This window comes from Solea solea, chromosome 4, assembly GCF_958295425.1.
Source record: "Solea solea chromosome 4, fSolSol10.1, whole genome shotgun sequence".
Taxonomy (NCBI): Eukaryota; Metazoa; Chordata; class Actinopteri; order Pleuronectiformes; family Soleidae; genus Solea; species Solea solea.
This window is the reverse complement of record NC_081137.1, coordinates 17,056,696-17,083,302: the sequence shown is the minus strand read 5'-3', so window position 1 is coordinate 17,083,302 and position 26,607 is coordinate 17,056,696. Positions and strand designations below refer to the sequence as shown.

At 41.8% G+C, this 26,607-nt stretch overlaps 1 protein-coding gene across 4 annotated transcripts in view; it reads left to right on the top strand.

Annotated features, from left to right (window-relative positions):
- Window positions 1-26,607, top strand: part of arhgap32b (Rho GTPase activating protein 32b) — a 96,290-nt gene that overhangs the window by 29,616 nt on the left and 40,067 nt on the right. For all 4 annotated transcript variants that reach the window (XM_058626901.1, XM_058626902.1, XM_058626900.1 and 1 more), the window contains 3 exons: window positions 4,696-4,801; window positions 7,616-7,710; window positions 8,008-8,092. In XM_058626901.1, the coding sequence (XP_058482884.1) occupies window positions 4,696-4,801; window positions 7,616-7,710; window positions 8,008-8,092 (286 nt within the window). The remainder of the gene's footprint in view (window positions 1-4,695; window positions 4,802-7,615; window positions 7,711-8,007; window positions 8,093-26,607) is intronic.

The following is a 26,607-nucleotide window of genomic DNA, read 5'->3' as shown; positions in this document are numbered from 1 at the left end:
ATTAGTTGCACAACAGACTCCTTGTCTTGTGCCATATGTGGGATAGAAGGTGCTCGTGATCCAAAACATGTTGCATCTTGTGCAACGCTTACTAAAACCTTCTGTGTTTTGTTTTTCTCTTTAAGTTTGTTTTTTTTTTGTGCATTGGAAATGAAATACGTGTATGTTCCACTATAGACCTTTTATTGCATTCAGTACAGGCTAATAATAAAACCCAGAGCATATAGGACTCACGGTGATGAGTCATACGCTTGCTCTTATCATTCCAGCCTGTTTACTCTTAAAGTCCAGCTCAGTGGTTAGAGGAATTATTTTAGTTACAATTTTCCTGACCAGTGAAGTGCAGAATTATCGCAAACCTTCATTACTGAGGCCAGGGTCATTTTAGATTTAACCTGTCAGAAAAAAAAATATATCACATTGTACAAAGTTTCTTATTATAGAACCCTGTCAAGGTTATATGACTTGCTCACTGCACATTATTCTGGTTAGTTACACAGCTACTTAAAAAAAAGCCAAATCATCGTACACCAAATTTTAATTTAAAAATCATAGTATTACTTTATCTCTCTGTGCCGTTGATGCCATTTATGTGCCTTTGATAGATAAGGGTGTGATTGTACTTTCGCATCACATTTACATTCACTACTCGATACTCCTTAAGGACTAATTGCACCTGTCAATGTGAACTGTTTAGTTCTTGTAGCAACATGTTTACAGAGAGTCATTTAAATGTATATTCTCTGTGGATAAATTATTCACTACAAATAAAAACCCACTTTGAATTGAGCCGTTTAATTCTTATAGAGCTGAGCATTCAGTCTTTCATCCACTTCTTCAGCCTCCGTCACCACTCGCTGGAAATATCCTTCATCAGGCCAGTGCCATGATACTCTCTGGTGAGTATTATTGGCACCTCTAAAAGTGGCATGCGTCTATGTGTGCTCAGTCCAGTACATAAACACATGCTATGCTCTTCTTAAGTGTCGCTCTTATAAACATTCATCTCAGCCACCCAAACTGGCAGAGCTTAATGCCTTCATCTGGCAGGTTTAATTCATGTCTGCTCCCCTGAATGGATTTGTCCTGTTTTTAAGCTTTAAACTGACTGACTGTGGAAAAATTGAAACTTATAAGATACAGGCTTTCTTTCTAAACACCTATTGTAACGGAGATAAGTGTCAAACAGAATCAGACTCGGTGCCAAGTCCATTCACAGATCATAAATAAAAAGTGGACGTAGTCTTCCGTTTTGATCGTTGACCATCTGGGTCGTACTATTGTTCTTTTTAGATACATGTATTTTTTGGATGTGTATCAACAAAGTGATTGAGTAATACTTATACTAACAAATCTAATGGAACATGGATGTAACAAGGACTCAGCCATTTCTTTTCAGCTCTGACAGAACTTGACTTTCGCCGTGTTTTGTAATTTGAAGGACATGGGCTGTAGCAGCCTCGGTGCTTACCTGGCCTTTTCCCTCTCTATCATTTCCTTGTCGTCTTCCCCTCATGGTTTAAACATTTCAGAGTGGTCAGACTGAGTATTTTGGCGCCCCTGTATCATCACATTCAGCCATTTTCTTCCAAACGAAGGTGGTGATTTTGGGAGGGATGTTCATTGACTCCGTGGTTGTGGGTCATGTCCTTGTGGCTCTTCGGAGAAGTGGTGGTGTTTACATTCCACAACCTCTTCCTTTATCCCTGGCCTTGTGGTCAACATGTGGTTATGGGTTCTGATGTACGGATATGTTGGTCTGATGCAGTGGCAGTGCAGGGCTTTTCTTTTCACTGTGGGGAGGGTTGTTTTGGCAGATGTCCATCGTACAAAAGCAGGAACTCACGATAAAAACAAATGAAATCATCAGCCAAGTTTATTTTGAATGTTAGTCCGTTTTAATCAAAATATAATAAAAACTGAAATATGCAAGACAGAACAGCTGCAACACACTTGGAAAAAGTGAGGACAGTTTGCGAGGCTGAAAAGCAAACACAAGATGAAACTGTTCTGGAAGGTTCCACAATCTGCAGGTTAACTGGGGGTGCAGTAGTGGTTAGTGTTTCACAATCGTTCACAATCTGCAGTATTTCATATTTTGAAAAAAAAAAACAAACTCAGACAATCGCAGAATTTCAGTGCATAAAGACCAAGGACAGAAGCTGCTGCTGAATATGCGTGAACATTGAGGCATCAGGAGCTATTGTATGAGAAACTCCTCAATCCTTAGACTGCACTCATGAATGCTGTAATGATTTAATGTAATCCAAAATGATTTGTGCACCAAATAATTCTGACCCAGTTAAAACAAATATGCAGCTCAATAAATACTGTGTTGGTTTGTGTGAGCTTTAAAAAGGCCTCTGTGCTAATTTAGCCAGCCTGAGACAGCTGTGTTGAAATATTGGTGCATGTTTCTCTTTGCTGCTGAGCACATGTTGTTGACATTCTGCGGTGGGGACGCGTAACGGCAGAGACGGGAGAAGTTGAGCGGCTTCCATACCTTTCCCTCTCTTTAGAGCAAAATGTAGCTTCTGTTGTTTTTATGCACCAAAATTGAGAAGATGTTGGGGAAATAGTGGCGATGGAAACACTCCCACCACGTTAAATAGACGGCCTTCACGCCTGTTTCTGACTGGAGCGAAGAAACATTCCACTCCTCTCGCACTTTAGTGCTCCTTAACACCGGCTTGAAGCGCACTTGTCTTGTTGCTGGGTGTTTTGGAGCAGGTGCTGCAAGGAGCAGGTCCTTTCTCCAGACATGCCTCCTTGCCGAGGAATGCTGGGAATGTCAGCTTGCACTGCACTTCTGAACAGAGGAGGTGATACTTGGCGAGGGAAATGCAGTGTGGAAGCGTGGCCTTGCACTGTGCATCTGACAGTGCTTCATGCTGTCAGTCGTTCTCAGACTTTCTTTGGTGAGTGAGCGCCTCAAGCATGTCATTAGGGGTGGCAGTGGCTAAGGAATATGTCAGTTATTTCTCATCGCTCACTACATTCAGGCAGAGAAACTACCTCTTAGAAGAAGATGACTCACTGCTCTCCTGTGTCATTAGATAAACAATTGACATTTACGGATTCAAAATTGTGCATGGCATGTTTTTCTGCAGCCATGAAGTATGATTTCATTTGGGAAAAAAACACATTTGGTGTGTAGATATATTTGAATGCTTTCTGTCGTCCATGAACCGTCTGTCTGTCTGATGGATTTTCTCACTCGCCACATCTTTCACCATCTCTGCTCTGCCCATACATACACAAAGTAAATCAGCTCAGCCTTAAAATAACCAGGTGTTCATATAAAAAAAAAAAAAAAATAATGAGAAGAAATTCAGTGGTGACGGAACACATTTTAACACCAGATGTGAACAGTCATGATTGGTGCTGATGAGATCTCTAAGGACAGATGTTAATCCCAAGTGTGAGTGTGGCGTATGTGGTAAAGTTATCACTACAGACAGTGGCCCACTCTCGGGCTTCGACTGCCATTTGTCTTATGTGAAACTGTTGTGTTAGGCTGAGTAAAAGTGGCATGATTTGACAGAATGATGAAGTAGGTGTCATGAGAAGTTGTGTGGGAGGGATTAGGAGACTAAGGAGTGCAGATAGACTTGACTAAACTTTGCTTCCCTGCGTCTTAACACCCGGGACTCTGCCTTTGGAAATATGGTATCTCTATGCAGAGTTTCTGTGTCTGCTGTTGTCCAGCAGCTGATCTATAACGATATCTATAACGATTATCTTCACCAAAACAAAGCTCTGGTATCTATTGTAGTGTCTAATCTACTTTACTCGACGCACTGCTGCATTCAGGATGCACAGTGTGTGTGTGAGCTTCATGAACTGCTGCTGTGTAAAGCGGTTTCATTTCCTTCACTTCTTTTCACATCCTCTATGGACTGAGGAGCAATTTTTGAAGTCACTGGGCTCCCTGTGTATGCAGAACTCCCAGCTACGTGAAGGCAGCATTAACGCAAATGTATTGCCATCTTATCACCCTTTGTTTGTGATGGAGTGAATTTTGAATATTAGTTATTAATAATGACATTAGATTTAGTGTTGTGACACCTTCAGCATAGGTTGCCGGCTTCATGTACGACCAAGTTAGACATGGGACAGTGTGAGATTCTGACGGTATGATAAGCAAAACTATGTCAGCGATCCTGCCATCTAAAACACAGCTTGGCAGACTGCATGCACCAACTGTAGGAGGAGGGGTTGTGTTACTAACCATAACCTGAGTGACATCTGTACTCTATTCTTGATGAGTCATTATACCTATTGCATGGCGTGACGGAACATTTTCGTGGTTGTGATACCATGACTTTTTTAATTCCATGATATAGGGATTAATTGGGCCAATATTTGTCAATATCATTTAATAAACACATCACACATTTTTGTTCTGTGAAACTCGATGAATGCAGCGAGGTCAGTACAATCCCATTTCGTTTCATCTACATGGTTTGTGTATTTTATTTAAAATATTTTAGTCCACTTCAACTGCAGACTGGAGAGACGGAGTACAAGTGTTGTGAACAAATGATTTATGTTCGTCAATTTTGTGAATCATTCGTTATAATTACTCACATAATCCCAGTCTCTGAGGTGTGGACCTTCAAGGCATGTTGCCACAGATCGTGCAAGTGAAAGTATAAGTTTGTTCTAAGTGTGTGTTTGTTTGTGTTTCTGTAGGGGTCTAAGGCCTGGACGTCACCTGGAGGACGACGATATTGTGCCCGAACTGGCTTACATCCATCCCAGAGAAAGACCAGACTGGGAGGAGACCATCAGCGCCATGGTGAGACACACACACACACACACACAGACTCGGAAAGCCTGTAGTGATGTTGATGCTTTCATCATACATGTCCTGCCTTTATCACAGCTCAGCTTAAGTGTCGGTCGTGACACCTCAGATCCTCTGATAACAGCCCGCCGATCGGCTTGTCCATCACTGTCTTATCTGCTTTTCCCGATTGATTAGCTGTGCCTGAAACTGTGTCTCCTCGGCTTCTGAAACACTATCGCGCACTCATGTTTAATGCAGAGGACTGTTTACGTCCCGAAGCTACTCTACTCCTCACTCTCTGCATAGATAGTCATCTACCTGCCATCTGTGTGCTCCCGTATCAACGCTTCCATTCCATTCACCAGACAGCATCATTCATTATTTCCTTTGCTCCCATCTTCGGTTCGGGCTCTGCTTATTGCATCAACAGCATGCTGAAAATGAGGCCGTCTCCATGGTAACATGCAGAGCCACCCGTGGTCGGTGTGTGGTTGTAGCCCTATTGCATTTGCTTACTTGAATTGGGCCTGAGAGAGAGAGAGTGAGCGAGAAAGGGAAACAATAATCTCAGCAGACTAATGAATATTGATACCAGAGGATGAGCTTTTAATTCAGCGTGTCTGTTATTCTTTGTTCAATATTTGATTCAAGAGGGACATTATACTAGAATAACATGCATTATGTATTATATATGATGGTCTCAAGAAGTGATGAGAATCACTAAACCAGGATAGATGATAATCTGAGTTGACCACAGAGCAAAGAACAGTGGGACAAAACCACATTTCATTCTCTGCAGTTGAAACTAAAGTCGGGCTGAAACAATTACTCGATTAATCGATTACTAATCGATTACTAAATCAATCGTCAACTATTTTGATAACCGATAATTCGGTTTGAGTGTATTCAAAAGAATTAAAACCAGTTTCTGTGATTTTTCAGCTTCTTTAATGTGAATATTTTCTGGTTTCTTTGCTCCACATTACAAAGAAATCGTTAAAACTAATTTTGGTTTGTGGACAAAACAAGACATTTGAGAGCATCGTCATTTCCATGTTTGACAAACACTGATCAATATTTTTCAGCATTTTCTGACATTATTGCTTAATAATAAATGAAAGTCACACAAACCAAAGTTTGAGTTGACTCCAATAGATATTATGGCTGCAATTGACAGTCGTTTAATTATCAATAATTCTATTTATTTCACACTGATGAGCCATGACAAAAAACAGGAGTCAGACAGTTTATTTTTTATCTAAAAAAAATTAAAGGTTTTGCAGATTTCGATGAATAATATTTAAGCAACACATCATTCATACTAAATATAACTAAAGAGTTAACACGGTGCATTGGGGTTAGATGGTCAGTGAGTCAGTGAGTGAGTGTGACTGCCAGATCCTAGGCACAACAGGGAGACACTGGCCAGGTGCTCCAGCTGTGTTAATAAACCCCACCCACACACCTGCCAAAGAAACAACAGGCAGACAAGAACCTGGGAAAACTCAAACACAGCAGGCCCCTGCTAGAGCAGGAGGGGCGTCCCAGTCTTTTACTGGATTGGTTTAAGTATATCAAAAACTGAAATCTTTTGAAGGTGAAATTAAACTGAAGCTCCCTGTAGTTCACCTGGTAGAGGAGGTTCTCCATGTTCTGAGGCTTCAGGTCTCAGGTTTGCTTCCTCTTTGCTGTGTATGCCACAATCTGTTCTGCTAAAAAGAGAGAAAGAGAGACTAAAGGCAGAGTGTCCCCTAGTAGATTGCCAAAACGACTTTACTGTCAAATAAAATGACTGTTGATTTGAAACATCTGCTGCCTCATGTCTTCCTCTGTCAGCAATGTGAAGTTTTCACCTAAAATAGAGGTGGTGGAGACTGTAAAGTCTGACCTGATCTGCATACTACCTTTCCTGTCACTGACCGTCTGGCTGTGGAGTCACAGGTCCACCTTGACTTAAGCTATTCTCATAGATGAACTCTGAATAATGTCCGCAGAATTGGGTTCATTAACATTGTCCGGACTTATGCCGGGATCAGATGACACTAAATTTTTGTTCAAGGGACGTGCACAGCGGGAGAATGTCTGAGTGAGTTACTAATTAGTGTTTTGTTGACCACAGTTGTGTTTTCAGCTGAATGTGTTCCAAATGAAGCAAGTGAGCATGGCTGATAGTTGATGCAGTGCTGTGGTTGGAGCCATAGATGTGTTTCAGCAGCACCAACATGTCAACATGTGCCGGTGTTAACTACAAGCTTATTTGTCCATTTTTTTTTTTTTTTTCAATTATTGGGTTTGTATTTACAGCTTAAAGCCACGATCATTGCTCTGCACACCCATTATTTGAAGCCTGTTTGTTTAATAGCGTGACTTGGAAAGACCTTGCAGTAGAGATGCTCCCACACAATCTGCTGCATCAGGTATCTGTCGGGCGTGACAGCTGACGCCCACTGATCGGATCTACATTACAGCATCCACCTTGTCAGTGTTGGTATTAAATCCAAAGTTTTTGCTGTCATCATGTCAACTCAACACGCACTCCTTGCCTTAGGTTCAATTTATTCCAAAGATACTAACACACGGTAAGGTGAAACGATTTTATCTTTGCCTAAAAGAGTTCCATAGAAAATAACACTTGGCCCTCACTCACATTTACAACCGATGGACTGAATGTGCTAGAAGTTAAAAGCCTGTTGGTCGTTTGACTGATGCCGCCGTGCAAAACCCAAATGGAAAACTGTCAAGCAGTGGAAGTGTGGCAGAGATTTATTTGTGTGCATCATCAGCCGCATCCCTGATGTTAACGTGTGTATTTATGTGTTGTAGGCGAGGAGTGCCGAGATCCCTGAGCTGCGGAGTGAGCCCCTCATGCGCTCGTGCAGCAGCAGCACAGCCAGCATGAAGGTCAAAAATGTCAAGAAGTGAGTTCACGCACACACATACGCACACACACACCTGTCTCTGCCTGTCTCCTTCACCTCTCACACACCTCTCCTTCTTTCTGTACATCTCTATTGCAATTAACTGACAGTTGAGTGCCTGTTTCTGGCTCGAGTTCCTGCCATTCCTTGGGTCTATTTCTTCTGTGTCTTCCTCCTCCTTTCACTCCCTCGGTTTGCTTGTACTTGTCGTGCACACTCGCACACGAATGTCAATCTTGAGCAACAGGTGGAGAACTAACCAGCTAACTAAAATGAGCATGTGTGTTATGTTTTCAGACTTTGCTTCACCAAGGGCCACTTCCCCAAACTGGCTGAGTGTGCTCACTTCCACTATGAAAACGTGGACTTTGGCACAATTCAGGTAACGTCCGTCTCCCACAATTACTTCACTTTTTTGTCAAGTTAAAATGTGAATCCTAGATGATGAAGAAATCACACTGGGTCTGGGTTGATGGCCCTTAGAGCAGTGTGTGTTTTGCTCTCACTAGGTATTCCCCTGCAGTGTTGGGTACGAAAGTGGAAGATTCTTATGTAAACAGGAATATGACTCACATGTCTCTTCCAGTTCGTGATGAGCAGGTTTATAATTTATTTATTTGTTGGGGCTGTTGGTATCTGTTGGAAATTCTTGTTGATTTGCATATGTTTGGTATTATTTTCATAAATACCCCCGTCAGCTACAGCTCATCCTCATTTGTTTCAGCTTCGCACGCTACAGGATTGGTCAAATTTGCCTAGAATTCTTGTGTTTGCTGGCTTGTTTACCTGTTGTCATCTTGACTGAAAGAGCCACAGACCACTGCAGTAGAGTCCCTAGCCTAACACCGACATCCTCAACTGTTCTTTCTGCACTTTTGTGACACCTTACCATTTTAGAGTCTTGTTGTTAGAGTCTTAAATGTGTTTTGAACCTGAGAATCAGTTTTCCCCCCCATTTGAAATCAAAATAGCTCTGTTAGCCACTAGGACCTTTGATATAACTTAATGTAGTTGTTGTCATTCTTGTTTTGTTTTTTTTTCTGTCCTCCACCTACACACAAAAACAATCAAATGTAATGCCTTTGAGAAAAGGCAAGTCTTATTGAATGTCTTATATTTCAGTTCTCGTATCACCACCTGTTTTCCTACCCGTCTACATCGTACATGACACGTTATTATTATTTCCACTGTACACTAATGTGCTTCTCACCTAATTATTTTATTTTTTTCCAAGGAAAGACCTCATGCATTTTATAATATATTTCCATAGCTTAATTATTTATTGTGTTATATATACAAATATATAAATGTAAAGCTTAACATCGTTAGTAAATTAGAGAGGCACTACTCAACACGTGGCGATAACTATATCGTGTCTGTGGCTCTTGCATCTACAGGCTTATCTTGGCTTCTGAGTTCAGGATTTGCGATCTCTGTCAGAAAGCCTGGTTTACAGACTGAATGAGTGAGTTGTGAATGAAGTAACCTTTTAGGAGGATCTGATAAAACCCCTTCCTAAGCTGTGTTTTGGGAATTGTAAGATCCAGTGTCTGTGTGGCTTAGGTCAGTATTTGTTTGTCCACATTTTAATACGTTTTTAAACCCCACAGCCTCAAGGTGTTGGGTAGCCTTTGCTTTACTGTGAACGGTCCGTTCTTGTTAAATTGGTCTCATCATTATACTGTGAATACAACCGTTTCCAAGGCTTTGTCATTATGTTAGGGATCCAGAAGGGGTCAGCAGTCAGCTTAGTTTACGACGTGTGCAGCAGTAGAGCGAGAGCGTGTGTGTCCATCTGCCTCACCTGCAGGCTGTTTGTTGATGCAGCTCCGGTTACACCACATAATCTATCCGTCCATTAACAGCATGCATAACAGAATCTCGGGCCAATATGAACTGCTCTTGGGAGATTGCTGCATCTTTTGTTATCCCAGCTGTGTGTGCTGGCTGCTCTCGCTGCCACAGGGCAGCTCCACTGTCTCACCCTTTGTGGCGTCCCTGTTGCTTTCAACCAGCCCTGCCTCTTTGTTTTGCTTGGGTGTTTGCTGCCGTTTGGTTTCGGTATTCAGTGCAGCTCCCTCCTCAACTTCGACTTAACTCGCGTTCTTTCTGTCTTCATTAAAAGGGCTCTTTATTCTCTGTTTGTTCCCACTGTCACTCGGACTCTTTATATTTTATGTATAATCTCATCTCAGTCAAACCAAACATGTTTGCTTGTTTAACGAGCTCATCACAAGTGTATTCTTTTTTCATTTTTGATTTTTGTCGGTCCAAAGAATTCTGACGTGATGTAAATACTCGACTGAGTGATGAATTAAAAACGCTGCTGCCGAGTTAAGCATTCGGAGAGCGGTTTCCTCGTATTGAATGTTCATATTTATCACGGTGCTCATTTGACTGATGCGTCTGTCACGTTTGTCACAGATGCGCACAAAGCAATTTGTTGTGCAGTCGTGTTGTTTGTCATTTCTTAAGAAGTTAAGAATTTAAATTTCACATGAAGTTACGCCACTGAATTCATTCTTTAATGAATCAGTAATCCTCACAGACTGTGCGTTTGTGTGTGCAGAGCACTGGACTGAGATCACGCTGAGGACTTGGGTTCAGACCGGGCCTTCTGCTCTAAGACAAATTATTTCATTTCCATAATAAAAAAAATAAATAAAAAAAAGCCCTGCCAAAGGAGAAGTTGAGTCAGGCAGGGTTTTGTTGTGGAAACATTAGTCACTGAAGTCCAAGAAAGAGTGTTCCTGCATACAGAGCAGCTCTTGTGTGGCAGTTTTTTGTCTCATGACTCTGGAATATTAAATAATGTTTGACTGGAAACAGGCAGGTTCTTTTTGGCAGAGGAGGTTGTTGATGTCAGGTCTGTTCCTCGCCGACAATGACATCAGTGAATTCATTTGAGTATAATTCATTCTTAAGTGCTGGATGATGCTCTGAGTGGCTGGTGAGAATGAGGTGAATTGATCAGCCATCACTATAATGAACAACAATATAATGCAGTCAGTGTCGTCTGACCAGCTGACTGTACTGTCGCTTTGCAGCTCCCCCCCTCCCTCGAAGGTTAAGCTGTAGATAATGAATGAAATAAGCTGAACAGGTAAATGTCAATTTAAATGGGAGATTCTTTTTTTTTTTATGAAGGACAATTTGTCACTGAGTTCTTCTTGCAGTCTTATCGGCTGAATCTCTGGCAGCAGTTCAGCTCCATCCCTGTGAATGCAGACATGTTATTTTATGGTGATTTCAGGTAAAATGTGTTTAAATGACATATGTTACATGCTATTCACACACTCGGTGTGAATGCGACACTTTGTGTGTGCATTTGTGGGTGTGAGTCGACAGTGTAATGCAGTGTAAGTGTATATAATTAGACTGTATATGTCTGAATAAATAGCTTTTGATTTATATAGTCTTTTGATTTCCCTGTCGAACAATTAACTGTGACTTTAAATACCCCCAATATCAGATGGTCTGATGTATTACTTATTGTAGATTGTCAGAGTAGTGATGAACTATTTAACAAATTTCCTAGGAGGATGAATCCTATAAATTTATGTAGACTGTCCTTTTCCCCTCAGGATGAACCTTTTCACTTTGGCTTAATCGCTATCATTACTTCTGTGATAAATGATGAATCCAGATCCATGATAGCAGCATATTACTAATGCAGACAAACTATGAAAACCACTGTCAGTGAAATGTGAAATACCACTGAACCACCCTTTTCTTAGTCCACTCTTGCTTGGCTGGTACACTCTTTCATCAGTGCGAGGCTCATTGTCCCAGACTACTTTCTCTCTTTTTTTAACGCAGGAGCTGTTGCTCTGTCACCTTTCTCTCTCCACCATGTGAAGCACGGTGTGAGCAGCTGCGGCTCACACTCAGTGTCAGGTTTCGCTGCCACACCATGCTCCCACACTGCTCTGCACTCTCCCTCCTCCTCCTCCTCTCTCTCTCTCTCACTCAGGTGTCAGCCCACTTCTTTGGCATTGGGGTGGAGTGAGCTGCGGAAGATGGAGTTTGGTTACACTTGAATCTAGAGTGTTTTTTCAGTGACTTGCGTCTCTCAGTTCCCCTTTACACTTGGCATTAAAATGTGTTTTCTGTGATCAGATTGCAATCGGATAGCACCTGACCACTTATAAGTACAGATGTGTATACACTCTAGATGGATTGAGTGTCTGATGCATCTCCAAGAAGAGCAACATTTACTTGGAGTGGAGATATGTAGGGATTTTCTCCGGGATCTCCAGTTTCCTCCCACAGTCCAAAGACATGCAGATTAGAGGATTAGGCAAATTGGACACTCTAAACTGACCATAGGTGTGAGTGGATGATTGTTTGTCTCTATGTGGCCCTGTGAACTGTCCAGGGTGTACCTCGTCTTTCGCCCTATGTCAGCTGAGATTGGCACGACCCCCTGTGATGTGGAGGATAAACCGGTAGAAGGTGTATGGATGGAAATCCGAGCAAATGAGAAAGCAGCAACATAACTGCACAGTCTCCTCTGTATTGTCGGTTTTACGGTTGTTGAAAACCGTATGGCTTACATAGTTGTTGTTGTACATGATGTGACGCTGTAGTCTGCTGCAGGAAATCTTCACAGAAGAAGAGAGGGGGTGATGTAAGGGAGGGACGACCGTGATCAGATAGCAATCGGATCTTGATGGGGACATCGGAGACGCATGTTAACACCAGGTGTAAGTGCATGTGGTGAAGTGCTATCCTATCGCAGTCCGATCACAGAAAACACATTCTAAATAAGATCTGAGAATAAATATTGGAGAAAATTTCCCTGTATCTCACAACACTTTGTCCAATCAGGAGCCTGAACTCCACAAAGAGGAGCTTGTGAGCTTGTGAGGTCCGGCTGTTTGTTGATGAATAAATAGGAAGGAGTGAAAGGCGAACGGCAGTAATAAACAGGAAGTCGATGTCGTTGACTGACAGCTTTACCATATGCTCTGGATCTCTTACGTGTTGCCATGGGTGTTCGGTGATGCAGACAGAGACATAACAAAAAAAAAATTATGTCATCAGTGGAAGTGGTTTTACTTTGGCTCGGAGTTGGTTTTACTCATAATACAAAAGTGTGTCATTGGGGGATTGTTATGCATTCAGGAAGTTTTCACAAATCGTGCACACACAATCGAGGCTCTTGTGTCGTCGTTTTGAAGAGTAAGTAATTAATGACCATATAGTATCTGTGAAAACAACTTGGCTCCTTTTGGCGGATACTCCGAAGCAGCGAACTCTGCAGCTCTCATCAGTGTGAGCTTGTCTGCCTTTCTTTTTGGCTCAGCATGCTCCCAGCTGTTTTATGCATCTTGTGCAGACTGAACATCCAAAGAAGTTATCATTCATCAGAAAGGTATAGAACTGTAAATGATGAATACGAAATAGATCCCAAAACAAACTATGTACTGATTTTGTACTGTACTGAAGAGCCGCATGCATGGAGAGATGTGTAGGTTTTCAAATCAAGATTTGATTCAAGTACTTTAGTATATTGTTGCTTTAGCTCTGTTCACTGATTCAGTTCCGATTCAATTGTGAGACCACTCTGTGGAAGAGGGAGACTGGCCAGAAATGGAAGGCGTCGCAGTGGATTTGTGGATGATTTAGTTTTAGAGGATGATGCTCTCCTCCATTGTTGGATGATGATGATGATGACGCCACTAGCAGCAAAAAAGGCACGTGGATTTTGATATATGTACCATTCTCACTTATGTTGCTTGGTGCCACATTTTGGATATATATGTAATCTAGGACCACACACTGAAGTGTCACAAATCTGATTTAAAAAAAATCTGAATTGAATCACATTTATGCGCCCATGCAGACCCGAGTAAAATCAGATCTGAGTCACATCAATGGAAAAAAAGATATGATTCTCAGAATAAGTTGGCTGTCAACAATTTCAGGGATGAATTGAAGGCTGTTAAAATGATGAAATGTTATTGTTGAAACTTTTGAAGTGAACAAACTATTTGTGCCGTCCCTCATATTTCTTCTTCAAGTGCAAGTGAGCTTCAGAAAAAGAGTCTCAGAAAGGTCCCTTTACAAAAACAGGAGTAATAACTTTTGTCCACATGCTTCGAAAAGTAAAAACAGAAAATAAAAAATAGTGAAGGCCAAACACTTTGGCAAAACTACCTCCACATCAGACAGCAGAGTAGATTTACACAGTATACTGTTTAAACTGTCTCTACCATCAGTATGTCATGCTGCAGTGATCCATTTTCCTTCTCTGTGTTGTATTAAAAAATGCTCGAGGGAAGATGGAATGGACTTGCTGTATCTGGCAGCGAATAATCAAGCCACTCATTTAAACGTCTGCTTGAACAGGAAGTAAACTTGTTGACCCTTTTCACATGCTGTTTAGATTGAGCTGTAGCTGTAGCCACTTACGAGGTGAAACTAACAAGCACATGTGTCTAATAAAGAGCCACTTCCTTAGAAACTTGCTGATTGGTCAGGAGTGTTTTTCAGTGCTGTATTTTCTCTGTATTCTCAGTTCCCTTGGCTCATGTCCCCCTTTCATGTCTCTCTTCAATGACCTCCGGCTTCTGCAGCTAGACACCAGGAAAATGAATTTATTGACTTCACCACGACTCTCTCCCATATGGTTTATCTGCAACCTGCCACTTTGTCCCATCCTGTTGCGCACAGGCAACTCTGTGGTTCGAGCTTTGAGAACGGTTTACTATTAATGGAGAGTTAGAAGCCACACAAGCTGGTTCTGTCCAAACACTATGTCATCATTCTTTTTTGTGTCTGATGAGAAAATATGTTTTGGGTGGTTGTTGCTTGGTTGTGTGAACTTCAGCCTGGAGTGAGTTTGATAATAAAAGTTTGTTTTCCCCCGGAGGGAAAAGATTCTCTTACGCTTATCACGTGAACGTCAGATTAAGATTTATCACAAGCAAATTGGTCCATTATGCAACTTCTAATGCTGAAACATGAAAACCTCTTTCAGTGAAGGAGACACTGTCCTCAGTCCTGAAGTTGAAGGTTTGAGATTAACATTTTCAAATTTTTTCGTCAAAATTATGATTCATTTTATATCACATTTGTTTTGTTTGTTTGTTTGTTTAATTACACTGCATGTGAGGTTCAGAAATGACAGACACAGGAAATGGAACAAGACACTGTCAGTTAATTAATTATTGCGTCTCTTATCGGTTCAAATATTAATGGCAATTAATCACCTTACACTTAATATTTTAACATCTCTCCTACTCTTACTGCCTTTTGCAGAGTACTGAGTTTAAACATTGCCGGCTATAAATAAGTTACTCATGCCATGGCTTTGTAGTGTCTCATCAACGTGATGCACACCACACCATCCTTCTTGCCGTGTGTTTGCTTTCAGGGCTCGGTGCGTTGGCTCTAGAGATGTAAGATCGCAGCCAGACAGACAGCAGCACTTCAACACAAAAGCTCTGACCCTCTGGCTACGTGTATGTGCAGACAGACATTCGCTGGGTGTGTGTCGCAGATACAATGAACCAAGGAAAATACACACATGAAGTGGGGAAAAAAGAATTGAGGCAAGAACTTTAGTGGCTGACGCAAAAGCAGAGTTGATGTTTGGTGTTCCGAGACATAGATCAATAATAAACTTGGGTGTGTGTGTTTCGTGAGAGGGAAGAATGGAGACAAAGGCATAGACGTGTTGGTGTATCTATCTATCATGGCAATCAGTCAGAGTTTAACAGCTGTGAAGGAGTGTCCACGCTCTCATCTCGACAACAGTGCATGCACTTATAGAGGGTATGGGTGAATGACAGCGGTGGGCTGAAGGTATGTGTGCGGCCATGCGTGTTATGAAGACTCACGCCCCCCTCTGTCGCTTTAAGTCGCCGTGTATTGCCGTTTAGCTGATGTGTGTTTGCAATCTGTATGGGGGTAAAGGGGAAGGGAAAGGCTCTGTCATTTTGTCTTTGCTCTTACCCATCCATATATCCACATTTCTATCCATCCCTCCATCACTTTCCTGCCTGCATCCACCCTGCAAGCTGAGCAGCGTGATGCAATATGCTTCCACTGCCCACTCTACTCCCCTTACTCACAAAGGACCAAGAAACCCCCCCCTCCCCCCTCCCTATCTCCAGTGGGACCCAATCCATCAACTGCAGCACTACACCGGAGAGCGCACTGGGCAGCACCCCACCCAGCACGGCTGTCCTTTAAAGGCACAGCACTGACTAACACCAGCACCCAGTGAACATTATGCATGATAGCATTATTGAGTCTGTGTTATTACATGGAGAGAGCCTGCCGTTCTGGACGTGAGAGTTGTATTAGCTCCACTCTCTTATGATTCCACTGTGGACAAAGCAAACAGTGAGCCATGCGAGTGCAAAGAGATGATGTCAAAGCCTCCATCACATGTTCATTCACAGGACCTCTCCACTCCCTCTAAGTGGAGGATGATGTAACGCTCAGACTCATTGTCCTTGTTGGAGGAAACAAAAGACCAGCCAGATACACGCACACACACACACAGTATAACCTCCCTCTCTTCCTCTTTGTCATGTTCATGGTCAGAGGACAGCTCAGTTGTGTTTGAGGGATGTGTGAAACATATTTCTACGTAGAAAATCCAACAGCTTCAGCTTGGTTATGTAATTTTGTGGGTGAAACACTTGTTTCTTTTATTTGTTTAACTTCCCCGTAGCCATCAGTTAATAACCAATGTCTGGGGGTGAGCTGGTGTCTGTAGCCCTAGATATAACATAGTAAACACAACCGGTCATTTCATTCAGACTATATGAAATGATAGACTGTTGTACCCGTCTGTCACTAACCAAACTGCCCACCACATTCATCTAGCATGTCTACACTACAAGCAGGAGAGACACATGCTTCTGAAGCACAGACTATAGCCAAAATTGCATGGAATGTGCAACTGAAATTCAGTCTCACCACAGATAACGACTTATGTTCCTGTTTTTTGGGGTGTAGCTTGGCAAGATGGGCAACAAGAGTTGGGATGCAAGGTTGCATTTTTTTTTTTTGGACGAGAAAGTGAAGCATGCTATTGCAGTCTCTTCCAGTTTTATGCTCCTTAACTTTAAAGCTGTAGTGCACACATTTTAAACTTAAATTGTCAAATGACTGGGCAGGCAACGTGTGAAGTGAGTGAAGCAAGACGGCTTCATACAGTTGTACTATGGATAAGGACCGCAAGCGCCAATGAAAAGTTTCTATTGCTAAAAATAAATCTGGATGCTCAGTAGGACCTCACAATTGTATTTTTCACAATTGTCCAAATTTGGAAATCCATGCTCTGCCAACAGTGATCCCCTAAACTACCGCCTGATTATGTGCTTGCATGAACCAATCTATCTGAAACTTGGAAACTCTGGATACATTCTGGAACAAGTAGCACAAAGGTAAAAGACACATAACTCACCAAAGTAGTGTAGAAAAAATAACATTATTGACTTAACAAAGCAGATGAGGAGTATTTAAACAGACAGCACTGCTCTTTATTTTCTCTCTTTCTGCATGAGGGCTGAGTAGAAAGAACAACATCGGCGAGACCGCAGTGTTTTGATAACTATTCAAAAGTCGACTGGGGGCAATAGAGGTTCCACACTGGAGCTTTAAGATATGGTTCATGAACAGCAGTTCAGTTACTACTCGGTGTCATGATTGAGTTCCTTGAATCAGATTGCTCGGTCATCATCTTGATACTTTTGGACAGATCTGTAGAGAACCTGTGTAAGATCCACTTAGCGGTGGGATGTGATACTTTGAGTCCAGCGTGGTACATAGTCATGTAGAAAAAGTACTGCTCCTTTTTTTTATATCACAATAAAACTGCTCTCTTTCCACCCATAGCATGCAAATGTCCTCGTCCAGGCTTTGTTGCTAGCAACTATAGTTATAAACTTAGAAACACTGACAAAAATGTCACCAAATTCCAGCTCTGTAATTGTAGGCCATATATTCCACTCTGGTCTTCTGTTGCTGTCTGGTCGGAATGAGGTGTTGAATAATATTGAACCCTGCAGAAACCAGATGTTTCTTTAAAAAAAAATAAAAATAAACTCTAAATGCTAAACTCCCTGCATTTTTTTGGATTAAATTCCTGGAAAATAAAAAAACCCCACATAAATATTCATGATATATAAACAACAAAGTACTGAGAAAAACACCAATAGGTACTGGTTAAGTATTAAGATTTGTCCATAGCTAGTGGGTATTATGATTGTAGTTGTGGAGTGTTTTCTAAATAAATCACATGCAATGCTTTTAAGACAAATGTACAAGGGCTGTACACAGATGTACATTGTCACTCGTAGAGAGATTTTCTTTACTTGGTGATTTTCCACCCAGCCACCCTCTGCTGCATATATACACACTCTTGTTATGGCAGTTGCAGCTCCTCCACACTGATTTGTTTCCTGTTCCTTCTTCACATTTGACAAACTATCCCCTCCTCTCCAGCCTGACCTGGGGGGCCTCTGGGGGGCAAATCGCCTGAATGTGGGACGTGGGAACATAATAAATGCTGAGTGTGCTGGAAGGAGCTGAAGGAGCACTGGATGCATGTTTTGAACATCTTACCTCTTTCTGGCCTCATGGAATTTGAGTTGGAATGGAGAATACAAACTTGCAAAGTGTCCTGAAGGAAGACCTTGAACCCAGAATCTGCTCCTAACCAGTGTGTGAATGTATGTATTAATAAATGTTTGTGGGTGAAGACCTGGCATGCGACACATTATTAGGTGGGTGATGTTATGTTATGCTATTGTTTGGTCATATTGCACATATAAAATACAAGGTTTAGCTCTGGTAAAAGAAAACCATTTGCCTTACACTACAGTTTTACCCTTCACACCCATATTAACACATTTTTGTCTCGCATCATTCACACCCATTTACAGGCTGGAGCAGACATCAGGACCAATTTAGGGTTCATTGTCTTTCTCAGGGACTCTTAGACAAGTCAGCATACAGGGGATCAAACTGCCAACCTTCTGGTTAGAAGATGACCCACTCTACCTCCTGAGTCACAGGTGCCAGAAATAGGCTCTGTATAAGTTGAGGGCACCTCATTAAAAGTACAAATTGCACAACTGAGCAGCAGCGTGTTAGCAGCAACACCAAAAATAGCCTCCATTGTTATTGCACTTATGTGCATGTTGGCCTGACTGCCAGAAAAAACAGCATGTATCATTATGTGTGCATCAAACGACTTATTTGGAAGTAAAAGTGGAGTGTTGCCTTCAGATGGATGATTTCAACTATACTTTCTGCCACTACCGAGTACTACGGGCTGTGTCTACTGCAGTGTTCAAGTGGAATTGGAGAACTTGTAATTACGACATGAAAAGTCATGCACAGTGTATCCTGAACTCGGAGCCCTCTGAATTTCTAGAGTTAACAGATTGTGTTTATGACAGGGGAGTGTTCAAATGTGCTTGTCTTGTGGAAACAACAAACAACCCCATTTGAGCATATATTAATATACTGGGTCCAAAGGTTCCAACATTACTCAAATGCAGTAGCTCGACTGGCGACTAAAACAGAGGTTCTTCTGTGATGTCAGTCTACTCAAGACGTCTTTACTCTATTATATGTCTACATAGATATTTATTTACTAAATGATTGTTGCACATTGGACCTTTTATTGTCATTTTTCTGTGCGTGCATGTGTGTGATCTAACACACCAGTGTTTGATCGTAAAATGGTGCTACAGCTGACATCAAGGTGTAACAGCAGCAGTGTGCACAGTGGCCATAATTAGTAGGATCCACATATTGACTGCTGTAAGGTAAGTGTCATACATACACGTTCAAAATAGTTCCTACGCCGAAATACTCCATCACAATTCAAACGGGTTATATAGTAAGTATTCAACTGGAGCTCGGATTAATTTTTGTTTTATCGCACATCAAATCAAAGTCGCAATAGATATTGGATATGTTTCCCAAAACGTTCAGCCCCAATATACAAGTCTCTGTGTGAATGCTTGTACACAGCGGTAAGCAAATATCCCATAATGGGATTTGCTTTGTGAACCTCCTCCAAGTCATGATCTCATCCCCTTACAGCGATCCCTCGCTCAGTTTAAATCCCATTGTTCTCCTTAGTCCCCGAGCAAAGCCATGTTTATAGCTTGGTGATGATTTTTAGATGGAGCCCAATCGCATTTCTTTGCTCAGCCCTGAAACACTGCAGCAAGGCCCCACAGGCAGCTCTGCACTTAAAGCCCCTTTTAGTTGGGCAGTCTGATAGAAATACCATAGTTGATAAAAAAAATAATGTCATTGGAGACCAGCTATTATTTTTAATCACTCCCCTACATCCCACAAATTTCATCCTCATGATTGTGAAAATAACAAGACTTTAACTTGTGAAGTTTTTTTTATACATGGCACCCGCTCTTGCGAGGTTCCAAGCGGGCTGAGCCAATACTAAAATCTGACGTTAACAGAGTCCACTGAGAGAGTCGTCACTGGCAGAGTCATGAGGGTGACGTCTGACACAAGAATCAAACCGAACATCACCAAAATATAGAACAGTTGAAAAAACTTAAGAATCCTGACAACATGAACAAATCTTTTTGATTAACTGATTCAGTCCACCGAAAATAACTGCTTTGCCCATCATTAATTTGTGTGTTTGTTGTACTATGGAGGTACTATGATGTAATGGAAAACAACGTGTCTGGTACCAAATCGAGTAGAGTCGAGTAGTGCTAGAACTGTATAGTGGAAAAGCGCCATAATGTGACCTTCCATACCTAATGGGTATGTCCTAGACCTAGTTTGCCCACCATATTCTATCAATCGTGTGTCAGAGATGCATATTTTAAAAAGATATGTCAATGACAAAGCATCCAAACAACATAGTTTACAGTACACATGTAAAAAAAAAACAGGCCTGAACAGTGTTCTCTGCGTCTCAACCAGCTGAAGCAACAGCGGTAATGCTATAGCTAATCCTATATGACTAGACAATCTCATTTTGGTTCAGCCTCTGTAGTCCACACGACTAGTGGAAGGCACCCGTTCATCACTTTTTGTTGGTGTGTTACTGCCACCCACTGATCTGGAGTATGTCCATGCTTTCGCCTCACTCTCTTCCTGTATACTCTTTTACTGTCTCAACCAGATGTGTTCTCACGCTCCAAACTTTGCCGTGCTGTCAACTCAATGGACATAATTCATCGTCTGCCCTCAATGTCGGGCATTGTCAGATTTGGGATCAAGTTTATCGAGGGTCTAAGTGCAGAACGTGTAGCAGGGGCGTCTTGCAGCTTGCCTGCAGCTGTGTGTTGGGAAGCTGTGACTGATAATGAGGGAATTCTGTGGTTTTTGAAATTGTGTAGTGTGGGTAGAGGACACTTAGTCTCCTGCAGCTTCATGTTAAGTTTCTGTGTCGGCTGAATTCTGTTTGCTCTGAAATCTTTCCTGGTGCACCGTGTCATAACATGTCCGTGGAAATGGTTGCATTTCCTGGACAACGCCTGACCTCTGTGCATGTGGTCTGCCATAAATCAGTTCAGCTCGTCAGTGGCAGAGCAGAGAGCTGAATGAAGTGGGTCATCATTGGATTATCATTTGATATTCATAAGTATGAATGATCGTGGAAATTGATTTGATGCTCTGGCATCTGGCTGAAGCAAACGCCCCAGTGAGAGGGCCGGTTCACAGCTCATCCTGAACTGAAATATTTGGTCAGCATCACGAGGAAGAGTCGTCTCAGAAATTATGGTTTCAACCATGACAGTAAGTTTCATGCTTTGTGATATGTATTTAAGGGTTTTTCTTGTGCAGAGAGAAACACGCACCATTTGTCTCAAGCTGCACAAAGTGTGTCTCGTTTTTGAGTCCACAGCTCGCAGTCACAGCTGATGAAACTTTTTCTTTCCTCATTTTTTTTCCCTTTTTCGTGAGGTATTTGGCTGCAACCTGAGAGCACACTTTTTCAGCAGACTTATTTTTGGTGAATGCATTCCTACTTTGCAAGTGCGAGGAGGTGCAAGCTAGCACACACCACGGGTTATTTACTGTGAAGTGAAGGTTTAAATGCAGGGGTTCGCTCATCAGGCACAGAGGTGGCTTCCCATTATCTGCTGTGTTTGCAAAGCATCAGTTATTAACGTAATTTAAGGTGCAACACTTATCTGTCCTTTGACTCTTTCATTTTCTTTTCATTGTCGTCTACTATTAATTGCATGCAGGACTGCACTTTTTCTCAATTCAGCTCTTTTGTTAGAACATGACTGTGCCAGAGGACGGCACATGAGGAAAGAACAAAAAATGCTCTCCTGCAATTGCATCCCCCTCCCCTTTTTCTCTATTGCCTCTTGCCCTCTCCTCTGCTTCTCCTCTGCTTGGTCTCTTTCTCCTTCCCTCCCTGCATCCCTGCTCTTTGTCCCAGGAACGTACCAACCAGATAGGGAGTGGAGGAGGAGAGAAGGGGGCGGGGTGAGCCAGCATGTCAGACGGGGGGGAGAGAATTGTGTGTGGTTAAGGGACAGAGAATCAGTCAGAGAGGTCGGCAGAGGCAGGAGAAGACTCAAACACTCAGACTTTTTTTTGTGTTTTTTGTTATCTGGTGGTTCCCTCCCGTCATTTCCTCCTGCTAATGAGATAGTTAAAGTTCTGTTGAGTGGCAGGCATCAGAGGAACGGAGCTAACGACCGATAGAAGGCAAAAACACCAGGATGGGGCATTATGATGACAGGATGAGAGATAGACCAAAATGGAGGAGATGAAAGCTATCCCACTGAGGAATCCTTCAAAGCACCACCACCTCGTGCTCCAGCACTGCTGCTAGTGTGTGCTGGAAATATTGTTGCCTCCCCCTGGCTCTGACTCCCACACCAGGAGAGCTTACGCTGCATGCAAAAGAAAGTGGAGAGCTGACATTTACGTCCCACTGAGGGGAATTGTGTTCCGGACACGCGAAACAGGACCCTGCGAGACAGGATGTACATTCCCACACTCTAGAACCGCACACTCGCACTGGGAAATAGAGAGCTGGGACAGGTGTTTGAGACTTGAGATGGGGGGGCAAAGTCTGAGCATGAAGCTCCTCTGCACTAAGGCAAGGAAAGTGTAGGAGCTAAAACAAGAGACAAGGGGAAAACAGAGCTAAGCTGCTGTGAGTAAAACGTGTCTTTTAATCTTGCTGACCATGCTGTCTTCTTCTTTCCTTTTTCCGCACCTGATCTGCAGTTGTGATTCCCTCTTGCTTTTGTGCAGCTGTGGGGAAATGACTCGTGTATAGACTGAGGTTTTTTTCCCCCCATCTGCAGAAACCTTTGTTAGGAACGTGCTACTCTGACGTGTTCTCTTTGAAAGCTGACCACCATGCATGGTGTTCCTCTTGCTGTTAATGTTGTAAGTCTGGTCTTACAATGATGTAAATAAAAGGAAGGGGCAGACCACCTTTTTATAGATGTGCATCTGTTTCTGTTATGACCATATACAAATGGAAACCAGGGAGAAACTTAGGATATAATTCCACTTATTTTCATTCTGATCTGTCCATTGTTAACATGGACTTGCAGTTAGTACCTGTTTCCGGTGCTTCTGGTAAAGAAAATGCAGTTTTGTTGTGGACCGGCACTGGTAGACCTCTTCGCCGTTGGGCTTTGCTGGTGCTATAGGGACATTGTGTGCTCGTGCAGTGACGGTTGGATTGGAATCAAATTAAAATGTGGTGTGCGTGCATTGCAGAAACGTGGCCTGGAATGGTAGACGAGACGACCTGTCTGACATGCCATGGAGAGGCTCTGGTCCAGGTTCTGTGTCACTCATGGCATAAGTTGTAATTTGGATAAAAGACAGAAGCTGAAATGTTTGAGCAGCCACTGTTTTTTTTTTTTGTATTAACCGTCTTCTACACCAAGTACTAAATATAAAATAGTTTTCATGCTGACAATACGACGAGTGTCTTCCTGCACAAGAGGCGAGGTGCATGTTGGTGTGGCTCTGTTCATACACACCACTGACGTAAAAGACGGGCTGAATTATTGTCATGCCACGTTCTGGTGGTTGTGTTGAGGGTTTATTATAGTGTTCAGTGAATTGCTGTGAGAAATGATTATACAGTGCACCGTGTAATCCAACTCTTTAACAGTACGTCTACATGTCTATAAATACTGTCAAAGTTGTTATTGAACGCTTTCGGTGCCGTTTCGCCCACAAACCTGAAGGTCCCTCGTTAAGTTGACCACAGTGTCGCTGATATTTACAGAACTTCCTCACCAAGCTTCGCTGTGAATGTATTACTATTTCAAGTAAACATTCAATTCAAATATTTGACGGGATTGTTTATCCGATATCCGTTAGCGCTCCAGCCTAACTGTTGAGACAGACTTTAAATTATGTTTCTACATCAGACATCGTTGTGACAATTAGGAAATTCCACTCAAGTCTGGAATAAAGACAATTAAAAAAACATATAACCTCTTGTTGTCCCATTTCTATTTAAATAATGTATATTCTTCATTGTCCTTGGGAAGTCTATGTGTGTCCATAGTTGGCACATTTTCTTGTCCCGCAAGACAAACATGTAAGTAAACATGTTAATCATAAGGTCATATGTACACATACTCATTTGTGCCCTTTCCTGTCTCCGCACACACTACATTTAACATACATTTGATCTTTTCCTTTTACTGTTCGCTGTGGTTCCAGCAGTGTTATAGGAGCACAGTGCTAAATCAGTGCACTCCTCTTTTTAAGCCCTTGTCACATAGTAAATCCACGCAATGGCTGTGTAGCCTTTCCAGAAGGCATTAGCGGTTTCTCAAATCATATTATTAGCTACTGTCTATTTTCATCACACTGCCCACGGTGATCCTGAGTGTGCCGAGGAGAGGCCAGATGTTATGTCCAAGGTGCCTTATGGAGGTCATAGTTTTATGTTGTTTTTAAATAATGTCAGATAAGCTATTGTAGCCGGTTGTCACCGCACTGTCTGAGCAAAGCCTCAACACGAGTTACGAGTCCAATATTGTCATATAACAGATTGTTTAATTGCAGACCTTCCCCTGTTGGTGTATGTCAGGATCTCGCATTTCATGAGCAAAGCCCTGGAGTGATGTTTTTCAATTAATGTATGAGTTTATTTGATTACATTTTCAGAAGATATCTCAGTGTGACTGGGCCTTTTCGAGATCCCACGATTGTATACGACATATTCATCCCAACAGAATTTCATACGTCATAAAAACAGCCTAGCCTTTTTTATTTTTTTAAATGCATCAAAAAAAACAACACATCCATAAAAAGTGGAAGAAAGAAGCCACACCCTAAATCAAAGTTTAGTTCAAAGGCCAGTAGCTGCTCAAAGCGGTTACAAACATACAGAGCAGACACTGATGATAACATTCACCCATCACCAAAGGCATTACAGAAACAAATAAGATGAAGTATGAAGACCTTGGATATCTGCTGGTGTCACTTCTCCGGAAAAAATAAACTTGCAAGGGTGGTCAAAGTGATTTTATTTCCCTGTGTAAAACAGCGGTGGACTATTTCTCCTGCCAAGGGCTTTTTACATTTTCCAATTTAGCGTCCTTCAAGGTTATTGAACACATAAATCCTCTCTAATCTTCCCAATGTGATCACTGAAACGGCTTTTTCTTTGGTGAGATGTCTGATGGTAATGATGATGATGACGATGATCACTGCCTGCTCAAATAAATCCTCGTCTTTGATTGTGCCGTGCGTGACATGCGGAGACAATAATTCCCCCTCGTATCAAACTTGGCTGTGAAATGACGAGGTATTTTATTTCTTTCCCTCATGTTAATAATCTGCTCTGTGACAGTTGGTCAAACGGCAACAGGGGCTCTTTCACAAAGGTGTCAGCTTCTTGGCTATTAGCTGTTTCCATTTGTCCGTGTAGATCCATCCAGTGAGTCACAGGAGTCATTCTTGAAAACTTTTTGTTTTTCAGATTGTAATTACCAAACCAATAGATCATATAGAACATATGTGGCCCTCCAATCGATTTCATGTGGCCCTAAAGAATAGATTCATTTTGCATCATAAATATGTTTTTTATTGTGAACTAAATATTGTTGCATATTAAAACAAACAATTTTTTTGGAATGATCCAATCCAATTGTAAAGCTCTTTAACCCTTCTGTTTCGGTATTTGGCATGCATACTCATTACCGTGACTCATAGACCGTTTGTGTCTATAAACTATAGGTGTTCTGCCATAAACTTGTCATTACGGTAGCCCTCAGGTCTCTTCTGAACTTCCAATCACAGACAAGTTTCACCACCGCGTCACACGTTTGTGACGTCAGCTTCTCAGTACCGTAATTCCCAAACGGTTGAATAACTGCTAGATATTGAAAGGGAATGTTATCTTGGAAAAAGGGACAGAAGCACTCACTCATAGAACATAAAATCAAAATAAATCCAGGTGGCCTGATTATCATGATGGTCATAAGAGGGTTGAAACAACCACAAAAAAGTGCTGCACAGAATAAATGATAAAAGACAAATAAAGTAAATAAAAGACATAAAAGCTCACACAAGGCAATAAAGTACATATTAAAAAAAGGAATCAATACGGAATATTGTTATATAAGTTTGAGCTTATATCATCCACCACTACAACTGTTGCTTTTTCCCAAAAAGTGAGAAAGTTGGGCTTTTTTTCCCCCCACTTGACTGGCCTCCTACTGACCACACTAGACACTCAGTGGCCCACAGGTAATTTGAGATTTGAGAAAGTAACTTAATAATGTAGAAACTCTGTGACATTGATGGACATGTGTCAGTATTAAAACATCAAAAGCTTCTTAGCTTCCCTCTGCTTTAGTGACATGCTCTATGGTTGCCAGTGTCTGTTTCAGACTGAAATATCTAAATAGTTATTAAATGAATGGCCAT